This window comes from Diospyros lotus, chromosome 8 (assembly GCF_014633365.1).
Source record: "Diospyros lotus cultivar Yz01 chromosome 8, ASM1463336v1, whole genome shotgun sequence".
Classification (NCBI taxonomy): domain Eukaryota; kingdom Viridiplantae; phylum Streptophyta; class Magnoliopsida; order Ericales; family Ebenaceae; genus Diospyros; species Diospyros lotus.
Genome location: NC_068345.1, coordinates 35,086,270 through 35,107,196, shown reverse-complemented (window position 1 = coordinate 35,107,196; position 20,927 = coordinate 35,086,270). Strand labels below are relative to the sequence as shown.

Sequence of the window (20,927 nt, the reverse complement as noted above, 5' to 3'; positions counted from 1 at the left end):
GTATTTTGGAGATTTGTTTGAATCTTTTGTGCATTATATTTTGAGACAAACAAAATCTTAAAGGAAAGTGAGTTTTTGTGCCTTGAAATCTTTAAATTACTGCAACGTATTTGTCATTACACCACCATATTTTTTTACAAGATATTTTTATTATTTATAATACATTATGTAGTTCAATATATACTTTAAGGAATATCGCCAACATATCTCAAAAAAAGAAGTATTAATTTGACTCTTAAGACATATGTCAAGTAGTTGGGATATTATAAGTTAGAATTCATATTAATATACTGTCAGATTAATTTTTTATCATATGTAGTGAGATAAATTTTTTATTTATAATTTATTTTTTTTTAATTTATTTTTTATTGTGTTAGGTAGATAATCCCAATAACAAGTATCAATGTGCAGCTGGAAGCAACTTGATTAGTTCAGTGAATAATATTCTATTGATAATGCGGGAAAAAGGAAATGGAAGGTTTGACTAAGGCACTGGGCTCTGAGCTGAGCACTCAGGGGGTGGCATTCCTTCTCTTTTTCTTTATTCCCACACAACACACACAGCGACACGCAATACGCAAAAAGATATGCTGGTTCCGTCCATATCCTCAAATTCGGAACTCATGCGTCGCTTTGGAATGCTTTTGTTTAGCTTCTTTGAGCTGATTGTGCCCCTCGAGATGAGGTTGCTCGCGATCCGTTGTTGATTCTGCGAATCCAAGAGTTGCCGAGCGGCCGGTATCGGCTAACTCTCTGATTGTTTATGCGTTGCTTCCAGCTGTTTGCATGGTGTTTTTCTTTCTGTTTCCTGGATAATCCGTGAAGGATAATCACCTTCTTCGTTCGATACAGGTAATTTTTCCATCGCTGCGAGAGGAGACTTGTTCACCTCAAGCCAACCTGTGTTTTTCCCCGTACCATGACGAGTTATGCCAGTACTGTTCATTACTCTCCTCGAATTCCTCTCGATTGCTGTCCGATTAGGCTAATTTGTACGGTATCTAGGTGGAGTTAGGCACTTGATTCCAAATTTAGAATCACGTTTGTATTTCTATTGCTCGTCCGTGTTGGTCTTGGGCCTCTTGGCCATGGGGAATCTGGAACTGCTTTTGGGTGATTCGGGTGGTGATTATAGTGATGCAGAGATCCTTGTTGAGAACATACCAATTGGCGTTCACAGATGCATACTGTCTTCGGCAATACAAACCATTATTTTCTGTCGGTGATAGTCATTTTCTGTCGATTTTGTTCTTTAACTCTCATTTTCTGTAATTCATTTGTGCTGGTTCATCAATACGAACCATTATTTGCCCTCACGACGAGGATCACTAATGGAAACTTCTGCTGAACCATCTTCATCAATCAGCTTTACTTCATCTTCACTTGTATCAAATGGATCCTTTTGCCACAAGAAGATACCAGCCGCAGGTCCAGAGACAGGGTCCAGTCTTGAAATAATCAGCTTAAGCAAGCTTAGTAATAATCTGGAACAGCTTTTGGGTGATTCGGGCGGTGATTATAGTGATGCAGAGATCCTTGTTGAGAACATACCAGTTGGCGTTCACAGATGCATACTGGCTGCACGGAGTAGATTTTTCCACGAGCTTTTCGAGAAAAAAAAGGGGACCCTTCAGAAAGAAGAGAAGCCAAAATATGACGTGAATGATTTGTTGCCCTATGGCAGGGTTGGTTATGAGTCTTTCCTAATTTTCTTGAGCTATTTGTACACTGGAAAGCTAAGGCCTTTTCCTTCAGCTGTGTCAACATGTGTGGATAATCTATGTGCCCATGATGCTTGCAGACCTGCTATTGAGTTTATTGCAGAATTGATGTATGCATCTTCAATTTTTCAGGTGCCAGAGCTTGCTTCACTTTTTCAGGTCAGTATACACGTTATGTACATTATTAATTAGGAGCCATAACTTGAGCAAATTTTCTGTGCATGAGCTGAGGGCTTCTTGTAAACAAGCAGGAAGAAAGACTATCTGGTGTTGTATTTAGTTGGTATGGAGTTCTTTGTTCTAGCATCATTGTCATGCTTCATTGTTTTTGGTAGCAGTTAAGCAAAGACTATATATGAAAGTTTGTATATATATAAAAGGGTATGAAAGTGTATCATCTAAATGTTAGGCAGCAATGAAACAATTGCTTGTCATATCATTTTGTGCTGATTTTGACTATCCAATCAGTTATCAGATATCTGCAGTCAACTTGAATCCTCAAATTAGTATCTTTGACTCTGATAACCGGAACCATATAGAACTTCAAATGCATAACTTCAAGCTGTGGAGTTCCTATATATAGACCGGGACCCAGAAAACTCATGAGCATGGAAGTTATTTCAGAAATCAAGAACAACGAGAAAAGGCTAAAATTAAATTGATTGTGTGGTTTCAAATGAATCTCTTTTCAATCCCATTTAATCTCAGTTTATGGTGCTTGAGCTTGCAAATTGTAACTACAAGTCTACGAAAAAATCACAAGCCTCAATCCTACTAGTTGGGTCAGCTACATAAATTCTAGACTTCTAGGGTCAAGAATTCACGATGTTTGATTTGATGAGTTTTATGCTGGCTGTTGATTACCTAGCACAACCTTCTTCCTGCATCCAGCCTTGGGGCCTAGTGTAAGTAAGTGGAACATATTCAACACTAGAAGTGTTGAGGGTATTACTCAATCCACATCCAGAGTTTTGCAAATTGTAACTAGTTATTGAAAATTTATTCATTACTTTTTGAAGTGTTGGTGTACTTTCTTGAATATTTGATGCCAAGATTTAAGAATAACAATAACAACATTTTGGTGTATTTTTCAGATTAAGCATTTATTTGATTGAATATAGGTGTGCATGGGTTTTTTCTGGTTATGATGCTAGGGATGTGGACCGTAAATCAGTATTCTGAATTTGATTATCCTTTGAAGGGGAGTAAAGCATAGGTGTACCTGAAAATCATTATTATCTTGAAATACCAATTTAGTTTCATGAATGTATGAAACAAATAATTAGACCCAAGGGCGGCCTCTGTTGAACTGAAAACTACAGGTGGAATAGAATTAAATATTTGTTGTGCTTCTGAGATTTTTGTTTATCCAAATGAAGAAAAGGAGGATCATGCACTAGTATCTGGCCATTCTTGTTTACTCATCTACTATTCTGCAGGCTTAAATTTGCTTTTGCTAATTTGAAAAAAATATATTTGTTTTATAATCCTTGAATGATTGCAGCGGAGACTTCTGAATTTTGTTGACAAAGCTCTTGTGGAAGATGTCATCCCAATTCTTCTTGTAGCCCATCATTGTGAATCAAGTCAGCTTGTTACTAGCTGTGTTGACAGAGTAGCAAGGTCAAATCTCGACAGCATCACTCTAGAGAAAGAACTCCCTTTCGAAGTGGCCGAAAATATTAAATTGCTCCGCGCCCCTGCCCCGGTTGATGATGAAAATGACTTACAGGTTGTTGATCCAGTACGTGAGACAAGAATCAAAAGAATACTTAGGGCATTAGACTCGGATGATATTGAACTTGTAAATCTTCTACTGAGTGAATCTGGTATAACGTTAGATGAAGCCAATGCTCTTCATTATGCTGCTGCTTACTGTGATCCAAAGGTCGTAAAAGAAGTGCTTGCAATGGGTGGCACTGATCTTAATCTTCGAAATGCTCGGGGTTACACAGTCCTTCATATTGCTGCAATGCGCAGAGAGCCCTCCATAATTGTTGCGCTTTTGAATAAAGGAGCTTGTCCATCGGATACCACATTGGACGGACGAACTGCTGTCAGAATTTGTCAGAGATTAACAAGGCCAAAGGATTATGATGAGAAAACAGAGCAGGGACAGGAAACAAACGAATATCGAATATGCATTGATGTTCTGGAGAGAGAGATGTGGAGGAATCCAATGACTGGGAATGTATCAGCATCTTCTCCTATAATGACTGATGATCTGCACATGAGTCTGTTGTACCTAGAAAATAGAGGTAATATTCTCCTGGCAGGAATCTTGAATTCATGCTTGAGAGAAAGAGAATGAGCAGGAGAGAGTTGCATGCCATATGTGCTAGTCCCACTACTAGAAACCTTTTCGGGCCTTTTTCTTCTTCTTCTTCTATTTTTTCCCTGCTGCTTTCAGTTGAATAGTCTTGGTGTGTTCGCATTTGGATTCCTGTGCTTTTTTAAAATCTCATTTTCCCTTCAAGCACAACACCTACTTTAGGTAACTGATTATTTTGAGAAAAACTTTGTTTGATATATCACTAGGTTTCCTCATAACATAAAAGTTTGACTTCAGCTACTAGGCTAAGGAACTCAGCTACTAGCAGTTCATTCCAATGAACATGATTAGACACAGAAGCACTTGGTTTACTTCTATCATATCTTTATATTTGAAGCATATGGTCCGCCATTAAACTGGATATTTCTTCAATATAATTTTTCGGTTTATTTTCTTTTCTTTCTTTATTGGAGATCTTATTGCCGTAAAGGATAATCTCATGATCGATTTGATTCTCACCTATTGTTTGCGAAACTTCTTCCTTCCGAAGGATAATATCATTAATTTCTAGTAAAATTGCATCTTTGATTTTTTTTTTTTTAAATTTTGGCTAGTATTGCAATTCAGTACTAGTTGAAATATTAAATGTCTAGGGGAGCCGAAAGATTAAAATTAAAAAAAAAACTCGAAGGTGTTGTTAGGCCATAGCAGCCCACTGCAGGTAAAAGACGGTTTGTGGAGGACTAAGTATATGCCTAAGATTTTTTGCAGTGAGTTTATTGAAAAAAAGATTTGCGCCCAAATTGTTAGAAATGATGCTGCAGGTGATTTTGCAACATTAGAGCTAGAAAGAAATCTTGATAATGATGCATGCAGCATCAGTGCTTCTTGTTTTGGATTCTGATTTTCTAGTAACAAATTTATTTCACTTTTGAGGTTGATTAAACTTTATGGCAAGATTTAGTGGAACCAATATTGCCTAATCATGAATTGGTTAAACCATTTTGTGGATGTATATGCAGTCAATAATGTTATAAACATGTGTCTTTTTCCTTATTTCTAAAAAATAAATCAGTGATATGGACACAGCTACCATAAACCTTGAATTGTAGAGAAGGTACGAGGATTAGCTGCACACAAGAATGCTTGCTTGGCATGAACATGTTTATCCGAGGTTCGGTTTAATAACTAATATAGTATATTAACTTGTCACCAGCAATGCGGACCATTCGTACTGAGTGACTATATAATGAGTTGATGTGTGTCTGTTATGAATTCCTATGATTTGTATATTTGTGCTAAATATCACTTTTAATCTGTTTGCGTGCATGTGAACAGTCGCATTTACACGACTGTTGTTCCCTTCTGAAGCCAAGCTAGCCATGGAAATTGCTTCTGCTGAGACATCTGAATTTGCTGGAATCTTGACATCAAGAGGTTCAAATGGGAACTTGAGGGAGGTTGATCTGAATGAGACACCCATAATGCAGAAGAGGCGGCTACTTTCAAGGATTGAAATTCTCTTGAAAACAGGTATTTTTATTTTTTCTTATTTGAACTCATCCTGTTGTAGCATGCATGCCCATTCAAATAGGTTTCGTATATGATAATGGTTTCAGTAGCCAGTAGGGCCAGATAGGACAGCGACCAAGCCGTCTATCATGTACGACATCCAGACTATATATTACTCCACTAACCATTGTGATTGTAATGGTGGCAGTGGAAATGGGTCGGCGTTATTTCCCGCACTGTTCAAAAGCGCTGGACAAGTTCATGGAGGATGACCTACCCGATCTGTTGTATCTTGAGAAGGGAACCCCTGAGGAGCAGAGAATGAAGAAGCAGCGGTTCGTGGAGCTCAAGGAAGACGTTCAGCGGGCATTTGACAAGGACAAGGCCAAGGCCGAGCGTACACGTTCTGGCCTTTCTTCTTCATCTGCCTCGTCCTTCAAACACGCTGTAAGTCATAAAGTTAGAAAGCTGGGACGATATGTTAACTACATAATAGGCTGTTGCAGGAGATAGCCAATTCAACTTTGAAGAAGGCTTATAGCGAGGGCCGTGTTTTAAGTATATCGACTCCACTCTTGTAATATATGTTCAGAAGAAGAACAAATGTTGGGTCTGCGAACTTTTTTGTGTACGGACTCTGTCCTGAATGCATTTTCTGTTTTGAGTGTTGGTTCCGTTCATCATGTATTTTGCTTTGTTGTTTTTGACGACTGATATGATTAGTATAAATCACACGTTTCCATCCAATAAAGTAAGTAAACAGATTTGTTTGTAGGTAGGTTTATTTTCAAAACAGTTTAAACTTGAACAGTGAAAGTTAATGTAAGCATCAAATGGGGTTGCTTTGCTTTTGCTTTGTTCCGTGGTGGAATTTCTTTTGACCCGAAAAAATCAATTCTTTCCACTCTCACCGTCCCATTCCCATTCCCGTTGGAAGATTGCAATCAATTCATGTTTGGAGTTGTTTGGTTGGTGAGGTTTCAGAGTTTCAACGTATAATAATTACTTTACCTATAATCAAAAAAATCTTATCTATTATAGATTAATAGAAATGTTGTTTAATTTTTTTTGTATAAAGCTTTTTGTATATCTTTTTTCCAATGTGAGCTTTATTTGCTTTTATTATTATTATTATTATTATTATTATTATTTAATTTTGTATATATAAGATGTTTGGTGATATGACTACTATGCAACTTTGCTAGAATAAAAAATTAACTCATCTTAAGCCCCAATTTAAGTAGCCTGGCAGTTATTGCATAGATCCTCTTCCCAGAACCTTCAAACAGCAATGCGGGATTTGTTGCAAACAAAACCCCCATCTGCGTATCACTATAACCCACTTCACCAAGAAAGTTCATTGTATCAACCACTCTCTTCCAATCTTACCAATCTTACTGCGAGGAAAGCCATAATTGCAAAGAATGTGAAAATTATCAAGCATGACTTGGATCGTCGCTCAAAAATATCAAATCCCTTGGAAGAAGCGATACGAACTCTTGAGGGAGCCAAACCCAAACTCTCCAGAAACGGTTCAAACTCATTAATGGGATTGTATCGAAGGAACCCTGCAGATAGCCCGCGACACATCATGTTCATTATCAACCCGGGACAGTTAAGGCCTGAACAAAATGGGGTGAGTTCTTGCTTATGTGTTCAGCGTCCGTGAAGTAGAACTGTAGAAGCCTTCAGTACAGTGCAAGTAATCGAAAAGCGCATCCTGAGCCTCTGACCTCGCGCAAGTCGTGACATTCGGATTTTCATGGACAAGGGGAGGGAGAAAACAAATGGCTGAGTCGGCAAACCATTTCAGAAAAACACAAACGAGTTCCCCTTTTATTGATCCTGCATGCGCATTAACATGGCAAATTATGCACACAGAAGACTCTAATTAAGATTTGTTTCGTGGGTTCCTGATATATGGCAACAAGCTAGTACGCCCGAAATGGGAGTAATTAAGAACCAGAAAATGAAGCATGCGAATTATCGGATTCACTTGTCTCTTTGTCCCATCAGTAATAATGCAACAAATTAAATGATGGAATAATTCTCATTACCAGATTTCATGCATGGTCTTAAATATTGTTCTCTCACGTACTATCCTACAGCACGACCATCTAACCCCACTCTTCCGGCCATCATACCTCGATCGAACTTGAACATGACCAATGAACACTTGGTGTAAAAGGAGCCCATATTTTACTTTTCTTTCGCATCCTTAGTGTTGAGGAATGAGGATTATCAAGTTTTAGGATATTAAATTTTAGATTTGAGGATCATAAATAGGCTTATGATGTGACGACACTTAATCCTTTTGATGATATTGAATACAATCGTAATTTTCCCGTTTGAAATCTCTCTCTGTCTCTCTCTTGAAGCTTTTATTTCTTTTCTTTTTCTGAACTTCATCTTCTCTTCATTTTCTTCTTCTTAATTACATCTCTTTGATTTTCTGAAATATTTTTGCTGTTCCGCACCCCATAGGATATGGGCTGTGTCATGCCAATCCGGTCATCAAGGGTTTGTATCAACATTCCTGCAAATACTATTCTCTAAACTCCTGTTCTGTAACAAATGCAGAGATTGATGTGCTTCAGATTGATGGAGTTTACTATGGTTCGTGCTCATTTAATTACGCCAATGACAAATTCTTATGACACTGCTGTTTCTTCGACGATTCTCATTCATTTGCCCTGCCGAACAAGTAGAACGAATATTAATCGTACCACGTATATGAAAAACAAAAACATTCATTGCCTTCTAATTTGCTTCTATTTATAATTGTCACATGTCATATTGCATGAAATACAAATAGTAGATATGTGGATAGATGTTGGTTAAAAATTTATTAAATGCAATGCATGTAACACATCATATGGTTGAGATGATTAATGATATATTAATGATATTCAATTGTGTAATTGGATCTCGGACTAGAGACAACATAATTGTCTTGTACATTGGTGTCAGAAATTTGCCGTTATACAAAATTGCTTGAATATAAGGTGTGAATGTTTTCTGTGTGATCTTTATTCAATGGTGTATGAAGATAAGTGATTATTGATGGAATTCATTAACTTCTGGTGTGAGATGAACATTTTATCCTATTTTAGTTAGTTAGTGATGTGGATAAGATGGCTTTAGTATTTTATGAAAGGTACGAGGAGAATTGATGCGGGAAACTTTGGAAGTGGTTCTAGGCAATTATTTTTATGGCATTTTTGTAAATTTTTGTAAGTTTGAAGTGTGCGATTTGAGTGATTTCAAAGGCTAGCTTCAAAGAAATCGGGCTGAGGATTCAAAGTGAGGTTCGTGCTTTTTCGGGCAAATTCATTTGTTTAGGTCTCGAAATTAGCGTTTTTATTTTTTTTAGAAAATAATTGATTTGGGAATAACTTCTATTAGTAAGTGAATTTTAATTTGCCATTTAGGTGGATTTTCTTTATTCCATCTAATTTTGATTCTGTAATGAAAACTCAATTTTGCCTTTTTTGATAAGATTCGGGTTTTAGGGTTTTGAGGTGTTTTCCAGTTTTCTAATCATATTGAGAGTTATAGCCTATAAATACTATGTTTATAGGACGTTTTTGTGGTTGATTTAAGAATTCTCAATAAAATTTCTGTTGAAATTTTTCTTATAATTCTCTTCAATTTTTCGATATTCTTTAGAATCAACGAGTTATTGATTGAGTCTTATAACTCGGTATTCGTGAGTGAATCAACGGATTATTAGAAGGTTTCCGCTACGTCAATTAGTAATTAGAAAAACCTTGGCCAAAATACGCATGATTGAAAAGGAATTTTCGATGTCGAAAATAGTTTCAATGTGTTATCTCGATTACACCATACTAGATTTTGGCATAGTTATTGAGTCTTGTAAATTTAATCAGTTCATGATTCTCACTCGATTGAAATGTTAATTAATGAAATAATTTAGTACACAGTAATTGAAAGTCCAAATAGATTTAATAAATGTATTGACTTCTAATAGATTGTCCTAACATAATGCTATAGTTGTCACTCATAACCTTTCAAAATGTTTTGAGAATATGAATAGATTCTCGTTATAGATCGAAATGTTCGATCGACGTTGAAGAGTTTGATGTATCTTAATTGTTACTCAATGATAAACTTAAAAGGTCACACCTAAAAGTGGGTCTAACATTGGATTAGTGATTTTGAGTTGATACATTATTCTAATTTAATATTAATAATTAATAGAGATTAAATTACTGTTAAAAGTTAATGATTAATTAAATTATCATTAATAGTTACTTATAATTTTAGGGGAATAATACAAATGAGAAAAGCTCTCTCATGTAATTAATTTTTATATAATATTAATTGTATAATTGTTATATAAATTATATATTATGAATAAAAATTAATAATTAATAAAATAAAAAGGTGAGTTGATTGTTTTTAAAAAAAAATCAAAATTGAAAATACAATTGAAAGAGACAAAATGAACAGCTTTGCAGGCGCAATGGTTCCCATTCCCAATTGCCGATGATATGTACATATAATATATATATATATGTATATATTATTATGGGCAGCCTCTCAATCTCTCTCTCTCTCTCTCTCTCGGCAGATTACAAATTAATATATATATATATATAAGTATATATGATACATACATTTATATAACAGACAAGAGAGAAAGCAGTGCGTGGAGGGTCCCCTCTTCTTCTTCTTTAAGCTTCCTCTCGCATCCGACGCCGGCAGCGTTCTTCCTACCTCTCTAGGATCCACCCGTACATACATGTGTGTGTGTGTTTGATGCATTATATACAGCGACTTAACACTCTCATCTTCCACTCGGCATTCTCTCTCTCTCTCTCTCTCTCTCTCTCTCTATATATATATATATATTCATATACGCGATATATAATATAGATAAGAGCAAAGAGATCATGGTGGGTCGTGCAGCTTGTGGTCGGGGAGTTTTTTGAGAAAAGGAGGAAGATTACTTTTGCAAATGTTGCAATAGCATCGTTGTAGCGTCGGACAGGAGCTTCATGGTGGAGCTTGACAGACAGCGGATCTTGGGCGGAAATTAATCGGAAATGGGCAACAGGCAGAACGACGACAACGGCAAGTCCGTCGAAGCAGTTCGCCATTGCCGTTGCAGGAGACCGTCGCAGGCAGCTAGCGGCGGCCGGCAGGTGCGCTGTTGCATGCCGCCAGCGGCAGTGCAGTCCCGTTCTCCGGCAACTCCAGCTACTGTGATGGTAAAAGTTGTCAGAGGTAACAGTGGCAGTGATTTTCTGGCTAGATTCCGGAAGCTATTCCGGCAAGAGTTGTCGGCAATACTTTTACTGACTTCATTAGCTCTCCTGTACATGATTCTTTAATCTTCTGTGAACTTAAATGTATCTAAGAGACTTTTGGCAGCTCTGAAGTTAAGTTCACGGGGAGTTTGCATAAACCTTGACAAAATACTTGAAATATACATGATATCTAGCTTGCTTGGTAGCAGTCAAATATAGAAGATATAAACACTAAGTCAACTTTCTCAACTCCATATTCCCAATTGAGTTTAGGGTTACAATCAAATCGAGTCAAGTCGAGCTTTACTGAACTTAGGTTTGGCTCGACTAACCTAAGCTCAGGCATGAATTCGAGTTTGGTTAACATAAATCGAGCTCGAGCTTAAGCTTAGCTCTTTAAAAGGTTGACAAGCCAAACTTGAATTCCTATTTTGTAGAATCCCGTTTTAAGTTCATGGGATGGACTGACTGTTGAGAACAGTTCCAACTTACAGTCACCTTCGTTCGGGCTTGATTAGCACACAGTCGGACAAAAGGTTCCGGTGGCTGCTTACGGGTGAAACCCTACGCAAGTGGGGGATGTTTGGTCAGCCAAGAACAGGGTGCACTTGGAGATTGTTCGTAGCTGCTCGTGAAAAGAGGTTCGTGCATGGGAGCATAACCGGGAGGCTGATGGGTTCGAGTAGAGGGTGCAGCGAAAGCAACAACATAACCGGCTTCAACTTCATCCACTGTGGTATACATCTCTAACCCCCTATGGGTGAATGGTTTTAAGATGTACATGGTTGCCCCAGGGTTCTCTAGCTGTCACCGGTTTGAGGCTCACCAACGCCTAGGCTTTCCGACAATACGTTGCAAAGCTGGACGTGGAACAAAAGAAACTTAATTTCAGGTTATCTTTTCTTGTTTACTTGAGCCTCTCCCTTTAATTCTATTAACCTTTCTTCGCTTGTTTTTTAGTTCGTTCGGCTCTATTTTCATTTCCAGTTCTATCTTGCAGGCACCACCTCCGTTGAGCCTGTCTTGTAGGAGAGTATGGTCAAGCTCGAAGCTACGATTAATATATCATCTCTATACAACACATACTGCCGCTCTCATTGTATTTTATTTCTATCATGGCATGAATATGGAAGGTTGTAATTAGTTTTATATATATATGATGGTAAATCAATTATATCAGAGGGATGTGACGTCCCCCGTTTATTTTAACTGGTGTCCCTTTGGAATGAAATATTCCAACTTGATTCACGACATTGTAAATTTAATTAAATTCGCCCCGATCTTCTGCATGTTCGAATTGCTCTGACATGGTAACTTGACCAAAGGTTGAAAAGATTTCCTGTAGCTGACGTAGACCCACATAAATCAATAAAGGCTAGTGGATGAAATGGAACAAAATTTAGCAAATGAGATGGGGAGAGAGATAGAGAATGGAAAAGTTTAGCAAATGAGATGGTCGATCGTCATAATGCTACAACCACCATAAAAATGAAACACAGGAATCAAGTTACAACGAAAACTATGCATATATATATATCAATCTCTGAGCTTCCCGATGGAGTGTGCAAAATATCCATGCACCCTCCTATAATAGCAAGTTCAAAAATTGACAAGGCAATGCCTTGTGACGAAACACCCCCACAATTTCAATAATAGGGTTCTTCTCCCTTCCTTGCTTTCTGCTTCATCTCGGCACTTTCTTGCTACATAATTTACAAGTACGTACTGCTGTTGGGAGCACAGCACAGATGTAGAGCTTGTATGGTTCCAAGACAATTGGCTAACCTTCTATACTAATGAATATTTACCTCACAAGCATGGAGATCAAATGAACACATATACCCAAAATTTATATAGGCTTAATAATTACACGAACATACTAATTAAGGTGTTGTTTCATTAGATATTTACTGTTCCTTTTTGCCTAATTCAAGCTTCCTTCCTACTACTTGTATGATATAGGACCTGACCTTGACACTGCAAACATCGGCAGTGGACTGGGTCCCTGCTACCTGATGTTGAGCCTTCAACAAACTTCACTCTTGGGCTTGAGCTGTAATCAAAGTGGACCTGTCCGACCGCCTAATATTTCTATGTTTGTTGTCAATGCTTCGTATGCTTCCAAAATCAGCATCATATATATAGTTGATCCTGGCCATGGGTTGAAGATAGCTTAAAATAACCAGAATGCATTGACACTTGTCTGAGGAGTTGAATCACCCCGCGGTTGCCTGATTACAGGTGAGTAAAGCCATCGGCATAGAGGGAGAATTTGCATAGTACTGGCTATGTATTAATCTTAGCCACAAGATGGGATCTGTCAAGAAAAGCAGGATATTGACAATATTTGAAGATTTTCATACACAAAGTATTATGTAACTAACGAATGCGATCACAATTTTGACTATTAATTTATGAGCATTTACCCAGAATGTATGTACCATCTCATGGTCGTCACAAAAATTAGTCTTCCTTGTCCAGTTTTAACATTAAAAAATTCTTTAGGAAATAGTTTGCATAGATGTGTCAGCGAAAGCCGCTAATCTTTTGCATAGTATGTTGAAGGATATATAGTTAAAACATATATATAATGAGATAAATTGGTTATTTTATCCTAGGAGGAGTGTTTCTTGCTATTTATCAAACATCGTGAACTTTCTCACAGTTTTACCAAATATTAGGGGCATTTTTGCAATTTACCCTAAAATATAGTGATCTTATTAACGGGGGCATGCACAGTATGATCCAAATTGTGGAACGAAATCCAAATATTATATATGTTGGGGGGGGGGGGGGGGGGGGGCGGCTGCGGCCATCGAATTGAAGGGGGGGCCCTTTTAATTTTATCACTTTAGCGGCAGCCGGAGAAAAGGCACAGGCCATGGATTAAATTAAGGGAGTGTCACGTGACTTGGTCCTTGCTTTCCAACTAAATTTACTATTTCTAATTGAAGGCGGCGTAGCAGAAGAGAAGTATCAATCTGCAAGCAACCTTAAAATTGGTTATTAATTTAGTGAATAATATTATATTGATGATGCAAAAAAAGGAAAAAGGAAAAAGGAAAAAGGAAGAAGGAAGGTTTGACTAAGGCTCTGGGCACTCCTCCTCAGAAGGTGCCCTTTCACCCACACCCAGTCCCAAAAAAGGGAATTCACTTCCAGAGCTTAGATGGTTAGATTCTCATAATCTCTTTCTGGTGGTGGTGGGGGTGGGCGAATAGTATTTTGTATTTGTTTATGGATTTTTCTTTTTCTTTTTCTTTCTCTTTTTCTTTATTCCCACGCGGGGCGCACACACACACCGACACGCAATACGCAAAAAGATACGTATATTTGAGCAGGCAAACTGTGACGCCATTGATAACGCAAGCAAAAGCAAACGAAGAAACGTGACACCATCGCAAAGCGTCATTGGAACGACTTCAGCCGCTAACAAACACCGCTTCTGATGCGCCTCCTCTCTCTCTCTCTCTCTCTCTCTTCCTTTGAGACCAAACGCGGAGGAAGCTTCCTGGTGGAGACGTCGATTTGTTTTTGCCTTCAACTGTTGCTGTTTGTTCCTTTGAAATTAGCCTCTCATCTTTGATGCTGGTTCCATCCATATCCTCAAATTCGGAACCCATGCGTCTTCTTCTGTTGCTTTGGAATGCTTTTGTTTAGCTTCTTCTGGCTGCAATTCGGCTGGGGTTTACGTCGGGAGCTTTCTTTGAGCTGAGGCTAGATCTGGATGATTGTGCCCCTTGAGATGAGGTTGTTCGCGATCCGTTGTTGATTCTGCGAATCCAGGAGTTGCCGAGCCTGTATCGGTTTACTCTCTGCTTGTTTACTCGTTGCTTCAAGCCGTTTGCATAGTGTTTTTCTTTTTGTTTCCTGGATAATCCGTGAAGGATAATCATCTTCTTCGTTCGATGCGGGTAATTTTTCCATCGCTGCGAGAGGAGACTTGTTTACCTCAAGTCAACCTTTGTTTTTCCCCGTACCACGACGAGTTATGCAAGTACTGTTCATTACTCTCCTCGAATTCCTCTGGATTGCTGTCCGATTAGGCTAATTTGTACGGTACCTAGCTGGAATTAGGCACTTGATTCCAAATTTAGAATCACTTTTGTATTTCTACTGCTCGTCCGTGTTGGTCTTGGCCATGGGGAATCGCTTGAACCGTGTCTTCGGCATAGAATCTTTCACTATCGCGAATGGAGAATCTGTGGGTGATAGTCATTTTCTGTCGATTTTGTTCTTCAACTCTCATTTTCTGTAATTCATTTGTGCTGGTTCATCAATACAAACCATTATTTGCCCTCACGACGAGGATCACTAATGGAAACTTCTGCTGAACCATCTTCATCAATCAGCTTTACTTCATCTTCACTTGTATCAAATGGATCCTTTTGCCACAAGAAGATACCAGCCGCAGGTCCAGAGACAGGGTCCAGTCTTGAAATAATCAGCTTAAGCAAGCTTAGTAATAATCTGGAACAGCTTTTGGGTGATTCGGGCGGTGATTATAGTGATGCAGAGATCCTTGTTGAGAACATACCAGTTGGCGTTCACAGATGCATACTGGCTGCACGGAGTAGATTTTTCCACGAGCTTTTCGAGAAAAAAAAGGGGATCCTTCAGAAAGAAGAGAAGCCAAAATATAACATGAATGATTTGTTGCCCTATGGCAGGGTTGGTTATGAGTCTTTCCAAATTTTCTTGAGCTATTTGTATACTGGAAAGCTAAGGCCTTTTCCTTCAGCTGTGTCAACATGTGTGGATAATCTATGCGCCCATGATGCTTGCAGACCTGCTATTGAGTTTACTGCAGAATTGATGTATGCATCTTCAATTTTTCAGGTGCCAGAGCTTGCTTCACTTTTTCAGGTCAGTACACACGTTATGTACATTATTAATTAGGAGCCATAACTTGAACAAATTTTCTGTGCATGAGCTGAGGGCTTCTTATAAACAAGCAGGAAGAAAGACTATCTGGTGTTGTATTTAGTTGGGATGGAGTGCTTTGTTCTGACATCATTGTCATGCTTCATTGTTTTTGGTAGCAGTTAAGCAAAGACTATATATGAAAGTTTGTATATATATAAAAGGGTATGAAAGTGTATCATCTAAATGTTTGGCAGCAATGAAACACTTGCTTGTCATATCATCTTGTGCTGATTTTGACTATCCAATCAGTTATCAGATATCTGTTCATTCAATGACAAACACTGCATTTTGTTGTAAAACTGGAGCGTTATCTGCAGTCAACTTGAATCTTCAAATTGGTATCTGTGACTCTGATAACCGGAACCATATAAAACTTCAAATGCATAACTTCAAGCTGTGGAGTTCCTATAGACCGGGACCCAGAAAACTCATGAACATGGAAGTTATTTCAGAAATCAAGAACAATGAGAAAAGGTTGAAATTAAATTGATTATGTGGTTTCAAATGAATCTCTTTTCAATCCCATTTAATTTCAGTTTATGGTGCTTGAGCTTGCAAATTGTAACAAGAAGTCTACAAAAAAATCACAAGCCTTAATCCCACTAGTTGGGTCAGTTACATAAATTCTAGACTTCTATGGTCTAGAATTCATGATGTTTGATTTGATGAGTTTTATGCTGGCTGTTGATTACCCAACACAATCTTCTTCCTGTATCCAGGCTTGGGGCCGAGTGTAAGCAAGTGGAACATATTTAACACTAGAAGTATTGAGGGTATTACTCAATCGGTCAATCCCCATCCAGAGTTTTGCAAATTGTAACTAGTTATTGAAAATTTATTTATTACTTTCTGAAGTGTTGGTGTACTTTCTTGAATATTTGATGCCAAGATTTAAGAATAACAATAACAATATTTTGGTGTATTTTTCAGATTAAGCATTTATTTGATTGAATTGAATATAGGCGTGCATGGTTTTTTTCTGGTTATGATGCTAGGGATGTGGACCGCATATCAGTATTCTGTATTTGAGTATCCTTTGAAGGGGAATAAAGCATAGGAGTACCTGAAAATCATTATTATCTTGAAATACCTATTTAGTTTCATGAATATATGCAACAAATAATTAGACCCAAGGGCGGCCTCCGCTAAATTGAAAACTACTGGTGGGAAAGAATTAAATATTTATTGTGCTTCTGAGGTTTTTGTTTATCCAAATGAAGAAAAGGAGGATCATGCACTAGTATCTGGCCATTCTTGTTTACTCATCTACTATTCTGCAGGTTTAAATTTGCTTTTGCTAATTGAAAAAAATATATTTGTTTTATAATCCTTGAATGATTGCAGCGGAGACTTCTGAATTTTGTTGACAAAGCTCTTGTGGAAGATGTCATCCCAATTCTTCTTGTAGCCCATCATTGTGAATCAAGTCAGCTTGTTACTAGCTGTGTTGACAGAGTAGCAAGGTCAAATCTCGACAGCATCACTCTAGAGAAAGAACTCCCTTTCGAAGTGGCCGAAAATATTAAATTGCTCCGTCCCCCGGCCCCGGTTGATGATGAAAATGACTTACAGGTTGTTGATCCAGTACGTGAGAAAAGAATCAAAAGAATACTTAGGGCATTAGACTCGGATGATATTGAACTTGTAAATCTTCTACTGAGTGAATCTGGTATAACGTTAGATGAAGCCAATGCTCTTCATTATGCTGCTGCCTACTGTGACCCAAAGGTCGTAAAAGAAGTCCTTGCAATGGGTGGCACTGATCTTAATCTTCGAAATGCTCGGGGTTACACAGTCCTTCATATTGCTGCAATGCGCAGAGAGCCCTCCATAATTGTTGCGCTTTTGAATAAAGGAGCTTGTCCATCAGAAACCACATTGGACGGACGAACTGCTGTCAGAATTTGTCAGAGATTAACAAGGCCAAAGGATTATGATGAGAAAACAGAGCAGGGACAGGAAACAAACGAATATCGAATATGCATTGATGTTCTGGAGAGAGAGATGTGGAGGAATCCAATGACTGGGAATGTATCAGCATCTTCTCCTATAATGACTGATGATCTGCACATGAGTCTGTTGTACCTAGAAAATAGAGGTAATAATCTCCTAGCAGGAATCTTGAATTCATGCTTACTTGAGAGAAAGAGAATGAGCAGGAGAGAGTTGCATGCCATATGTGCTAGTCCCACTACTAGAAACCTTTTCGGGCCTTTTTCTTATTCTTCTTCTTCTATTTTTCCCCTGCTGCTTTCAGTTGAATAGTCTTAGTGTGTTCTCATTTGGCTTCCTGTGCTTTTTTAAAATCTCATTTTCCCTTCAAGCACAACACCTACTTTAGGTAACTGATTATTTTGAGAAAAACTTTGTTTGATACATTACTAGGTTTCCTCATAAAATAAAAGTTCTGACTTCAGCTACTAGGCTAAGGAACTCAGATACTAGCAGTTCTTTCCAATGAACATGATTAGACACAGAAGCACTTGGTTTACTTCTATCATATCTTTATATTTGAAGCATTTGGTCTGCCATTAAACTGGATATTTCTTCAATATAATTTTTTGGGTTATTTTCTTTTCTTTCTTTATTAGAGATCTTAATGCCTTAAAGGATAATCTCATGATCCATTTGATTCTCACCTATTGTTTGCGAAACTTCCTGCTTCCAAAGGATAATGTCATTAATTTCCAGTAAAATTGCATCTTTGAATTTTTTTTTTTTTGGGCTTGTATCACAATCCAGTGTCTAGTTTAAATATTAAATGTCTAGGGGAGCTGAAAGATTAAAAAAAGAAAAAAAAAAACTAGAAGGTGTTGTTAGGCCATAACAGCCCGCTGCAGGTAAAAGATGGTTCGTGGTGGATTGTATATGCGTAAGATTTTTTGCAGTGGACTTTTTAGAAAAAAAATTGGGCCCAAATTGTTAGAAATGATGTTGCAGGTGATTTTGCAACATTAGAGCTAGAGAGAAATCTTGATAATGATGCATGCAGCATCACTACCTTTTGCTTTGATTTTCTAGTAACAAATTTATTTCACTGTTGAGGTTGATTAAAATTTATGGCAAGACTTAGTGGAACCAATATTGCCAAATCCTGAATTGGTTAAACCATTTCGTGGATGTATATGCAGTCAATAATGTTATAAACATGTGTCTTTTTCCTTATTTCCAAAAAATAAATCAGTGATATGGACACAGCTACCATAATATTACCTTGAATTCTAGAGCAGGTACAAGGATTAGCGGCATGCAACGCAAGAATGTTTGCTTGTCATGAACATGTTTATCTGAGGTTTGGTTTAGTAACTAATATAGTATATTAACTTGTCACCAGCAATGTGGACCATTCTTACTGACTATATAATGAGTTGATGTGTGTGTGTTATGAATTCCTGTGATTTGTATATTTGTGCTAAATATCACTTTTAATCTGTTTGCGTGCATGAGAACAGTTGCATTTGCACGACTGTTCTTCCCTACTGAAGCCAAGCTAGCCATGGAAATTGCTTCTGCTGAGACATCTGAATTTGCTGAAATCTTGACATCAAGAGGTTCAAATGGGAACTTGAGGGAGGTTGATCTGAATGAGACACCCATAATGCAGAAGAAGCGGCTACTTTCAAGGATTAAAATTCTCTCGAAAACTGGTATTTTCATTTTTTCTTATTTGAACTCATCTTGTTGTAGCATGCATGCCCATTCAAATAGGTGTCGTATATTATAATGCTTTCAGTAGGAGGGCCAGATAGGACAGCGACCAAGCCTCAATCATTTACGACCATGGTAATAACCAAAATCCAGACTATATTTTACTCCCACTAACAATTGTGTGATTGTAATGGTGGCAGTGGAAATGGGTCGGCGTTATTTCCCGCGCTGTTCGAAAGCGCTGGACAAGTTCATGGAGGATGACCTACCCGACCTGTTGTATCTTGAGAAGGGAACCCCTGAGGAGCAGAGAATGAAGAAGCAGCGGTTCGTGGAGCTCAAGGAAGACGTTCAGCGGGCATTTGACAAGGACAAGGCCGAGCGTACACGCTCTGGCCTTTCTTCCTCATCGTCCTCGCCCTTCAAACACGCTGTAAATCATAAAGTTAGAAAGTTGTGACGATATGTTTACTACATAATAGGCTGTTGCAGGAGATGGCCAATTCAATTTTGAAGAAGGTTTATAGCGCGAGAGGCGTTTTAAGTAATCGACTCCGCTCTTGTAATATATGTTCAGAAGAAGAACAAATGTTGGTCTGCTAACTTTTTTGTGTATGGACTCTGTCCTGAATGCATTTTCTGTTGAGTGTTGGTTCTATCTAGTTTGAAGACCCACTTATATATGCATTTTTTTGTGTCGTCATTATATATATACACATTCATGTATATTGCTTTGTTGTTTTTGAGGACTGATTTGATAGCATAAATCACACGCATCCAATAAGTAAGTTAAAACAGATTTGTGTGTGAATTTATTTTCAAAACAGTTTAAACTTGGATGACGTGGATTATATTTTTTGGGTCGGTGACCAATTGTGAACAGTGAAGTTAATGTAACACATTTTCAAGATACGTGAGCATCAAATGGGGTTGCTTTGCTTCTGCTTTATTTCATGGTGGAATTTCTTTTGACCCACAATGGTCAATTATTTCCACTCTCACCGTCCCATTGGAATCAAATCATGTTATTATTTGCAGTTGTCCCTTTCATGCTTTTCGTATTTTAGACTTTGTCACGTTTTTCAAAGTTTCATATTTCAACAAGGTACATCGTCTCAAAAGGTGAATCGCTCATCCTAGACATTCCCATATTCGGCTCGACAGAATGTGAGGGAGTTAATCATGGTGACTCAACCAGATACAGTGGTTAGACTAGTGCTCACTGCGCACAAAGAGCCCCCCTCATTTTGAGAGATTGCTCTCACACTGTCGCTGACGAAACTCGATCCTTAATCTTTGTCTCAAACTTCACCTTGGAGGCACTTTGTTCCCTCAACTGTGACCAGCTGAGCTGCCCATGCAGGCATTTCAACGAGGTACATTAATTCTATTTTTTTTGGATCTAAGATGTCTGATAACATAATTATCAAATAATTTTTTTTAAATTAAAAAAAAAAAGCACAGGATGGGACCTTTACTGAGATAGTGGTCGAGGACAATATCATTGGTGAAATATATATAATCATAATTATCAAAGTTAAGTTATGTTCACTTGCAATAATGTTAGATTTGGGA

The 20,927-nt window shown here is 37.9% G+C and overlaps 1 protein-coding gene across 5 annotated transcripts; it reads left to right on the top strand.

Annotated features, from left to right (window-relative positions):
- The first annotated feature begins 512 nt into the window (after positions 1–512).
- On the top strand, positions 513–20,014 carry LOC127807455 (BTB/POZ domain and ankyrin repeat-containing protein NPR1). Of its 5 annotated transcripts, XM_052345311.1 has the most exons (6): positions 513–738; positions 853–1,222; positions 1,367–1,880; positions 3,226–3,979; positions 5,332–5,526; positions 5,714–6,265. In XM_052345311.1, the coding sequence occupies exons 2-6, from the start codon at positions 1,089–1,091 to the stop codon at positions 6,016–6,018; spliced, it is 1,902 nt and encodes a 633-aa protein (XP_052201271.1). In that variant the 5' UTR covers positions 513–738; positions 853–1,088; the 3' UTR covers positions 6,019–6,265. The 5 variants fall into 5 exon arrangements, with proteins under 5 accessions (XP_052201271.1, XP_052201273.1, XP_052201270.1 ...); XM_052345313.1 differs by having other exon boundaries at positions 513–1,218; XM_052345310.1 differs by having other exon boundaries at positions 513–1,222.
- The last annotated feature ends 913 nt before the right edge of the window (positions 20,015–20,927 follow it).

Excerpts from the sequence above, each read along its gene's own strand:
- LOC127807455 (XM_052345311.1), top strand. The coding sequence starts at position 1,089 with ATGGGGAATCTGGAACTGCTTTTGGGTGATTCGGGTGGTGATTATAGT. Across the intron at positions 3,980-5,331 it reads GTTGTACCTAGAAAATAGAG|TCGCATTTACACGACTGTTG; the intron begins GTAATATTCTCC and ends GCATGTGAACAG. Across the intron at positions 5,527-5,713 it reads TGAAATTCTCTTGAAAACAG|TGGAAATGGGTCGGCGTTAT; the intron begins GTATTTTTATTT and ends TAATGGTGGCAG.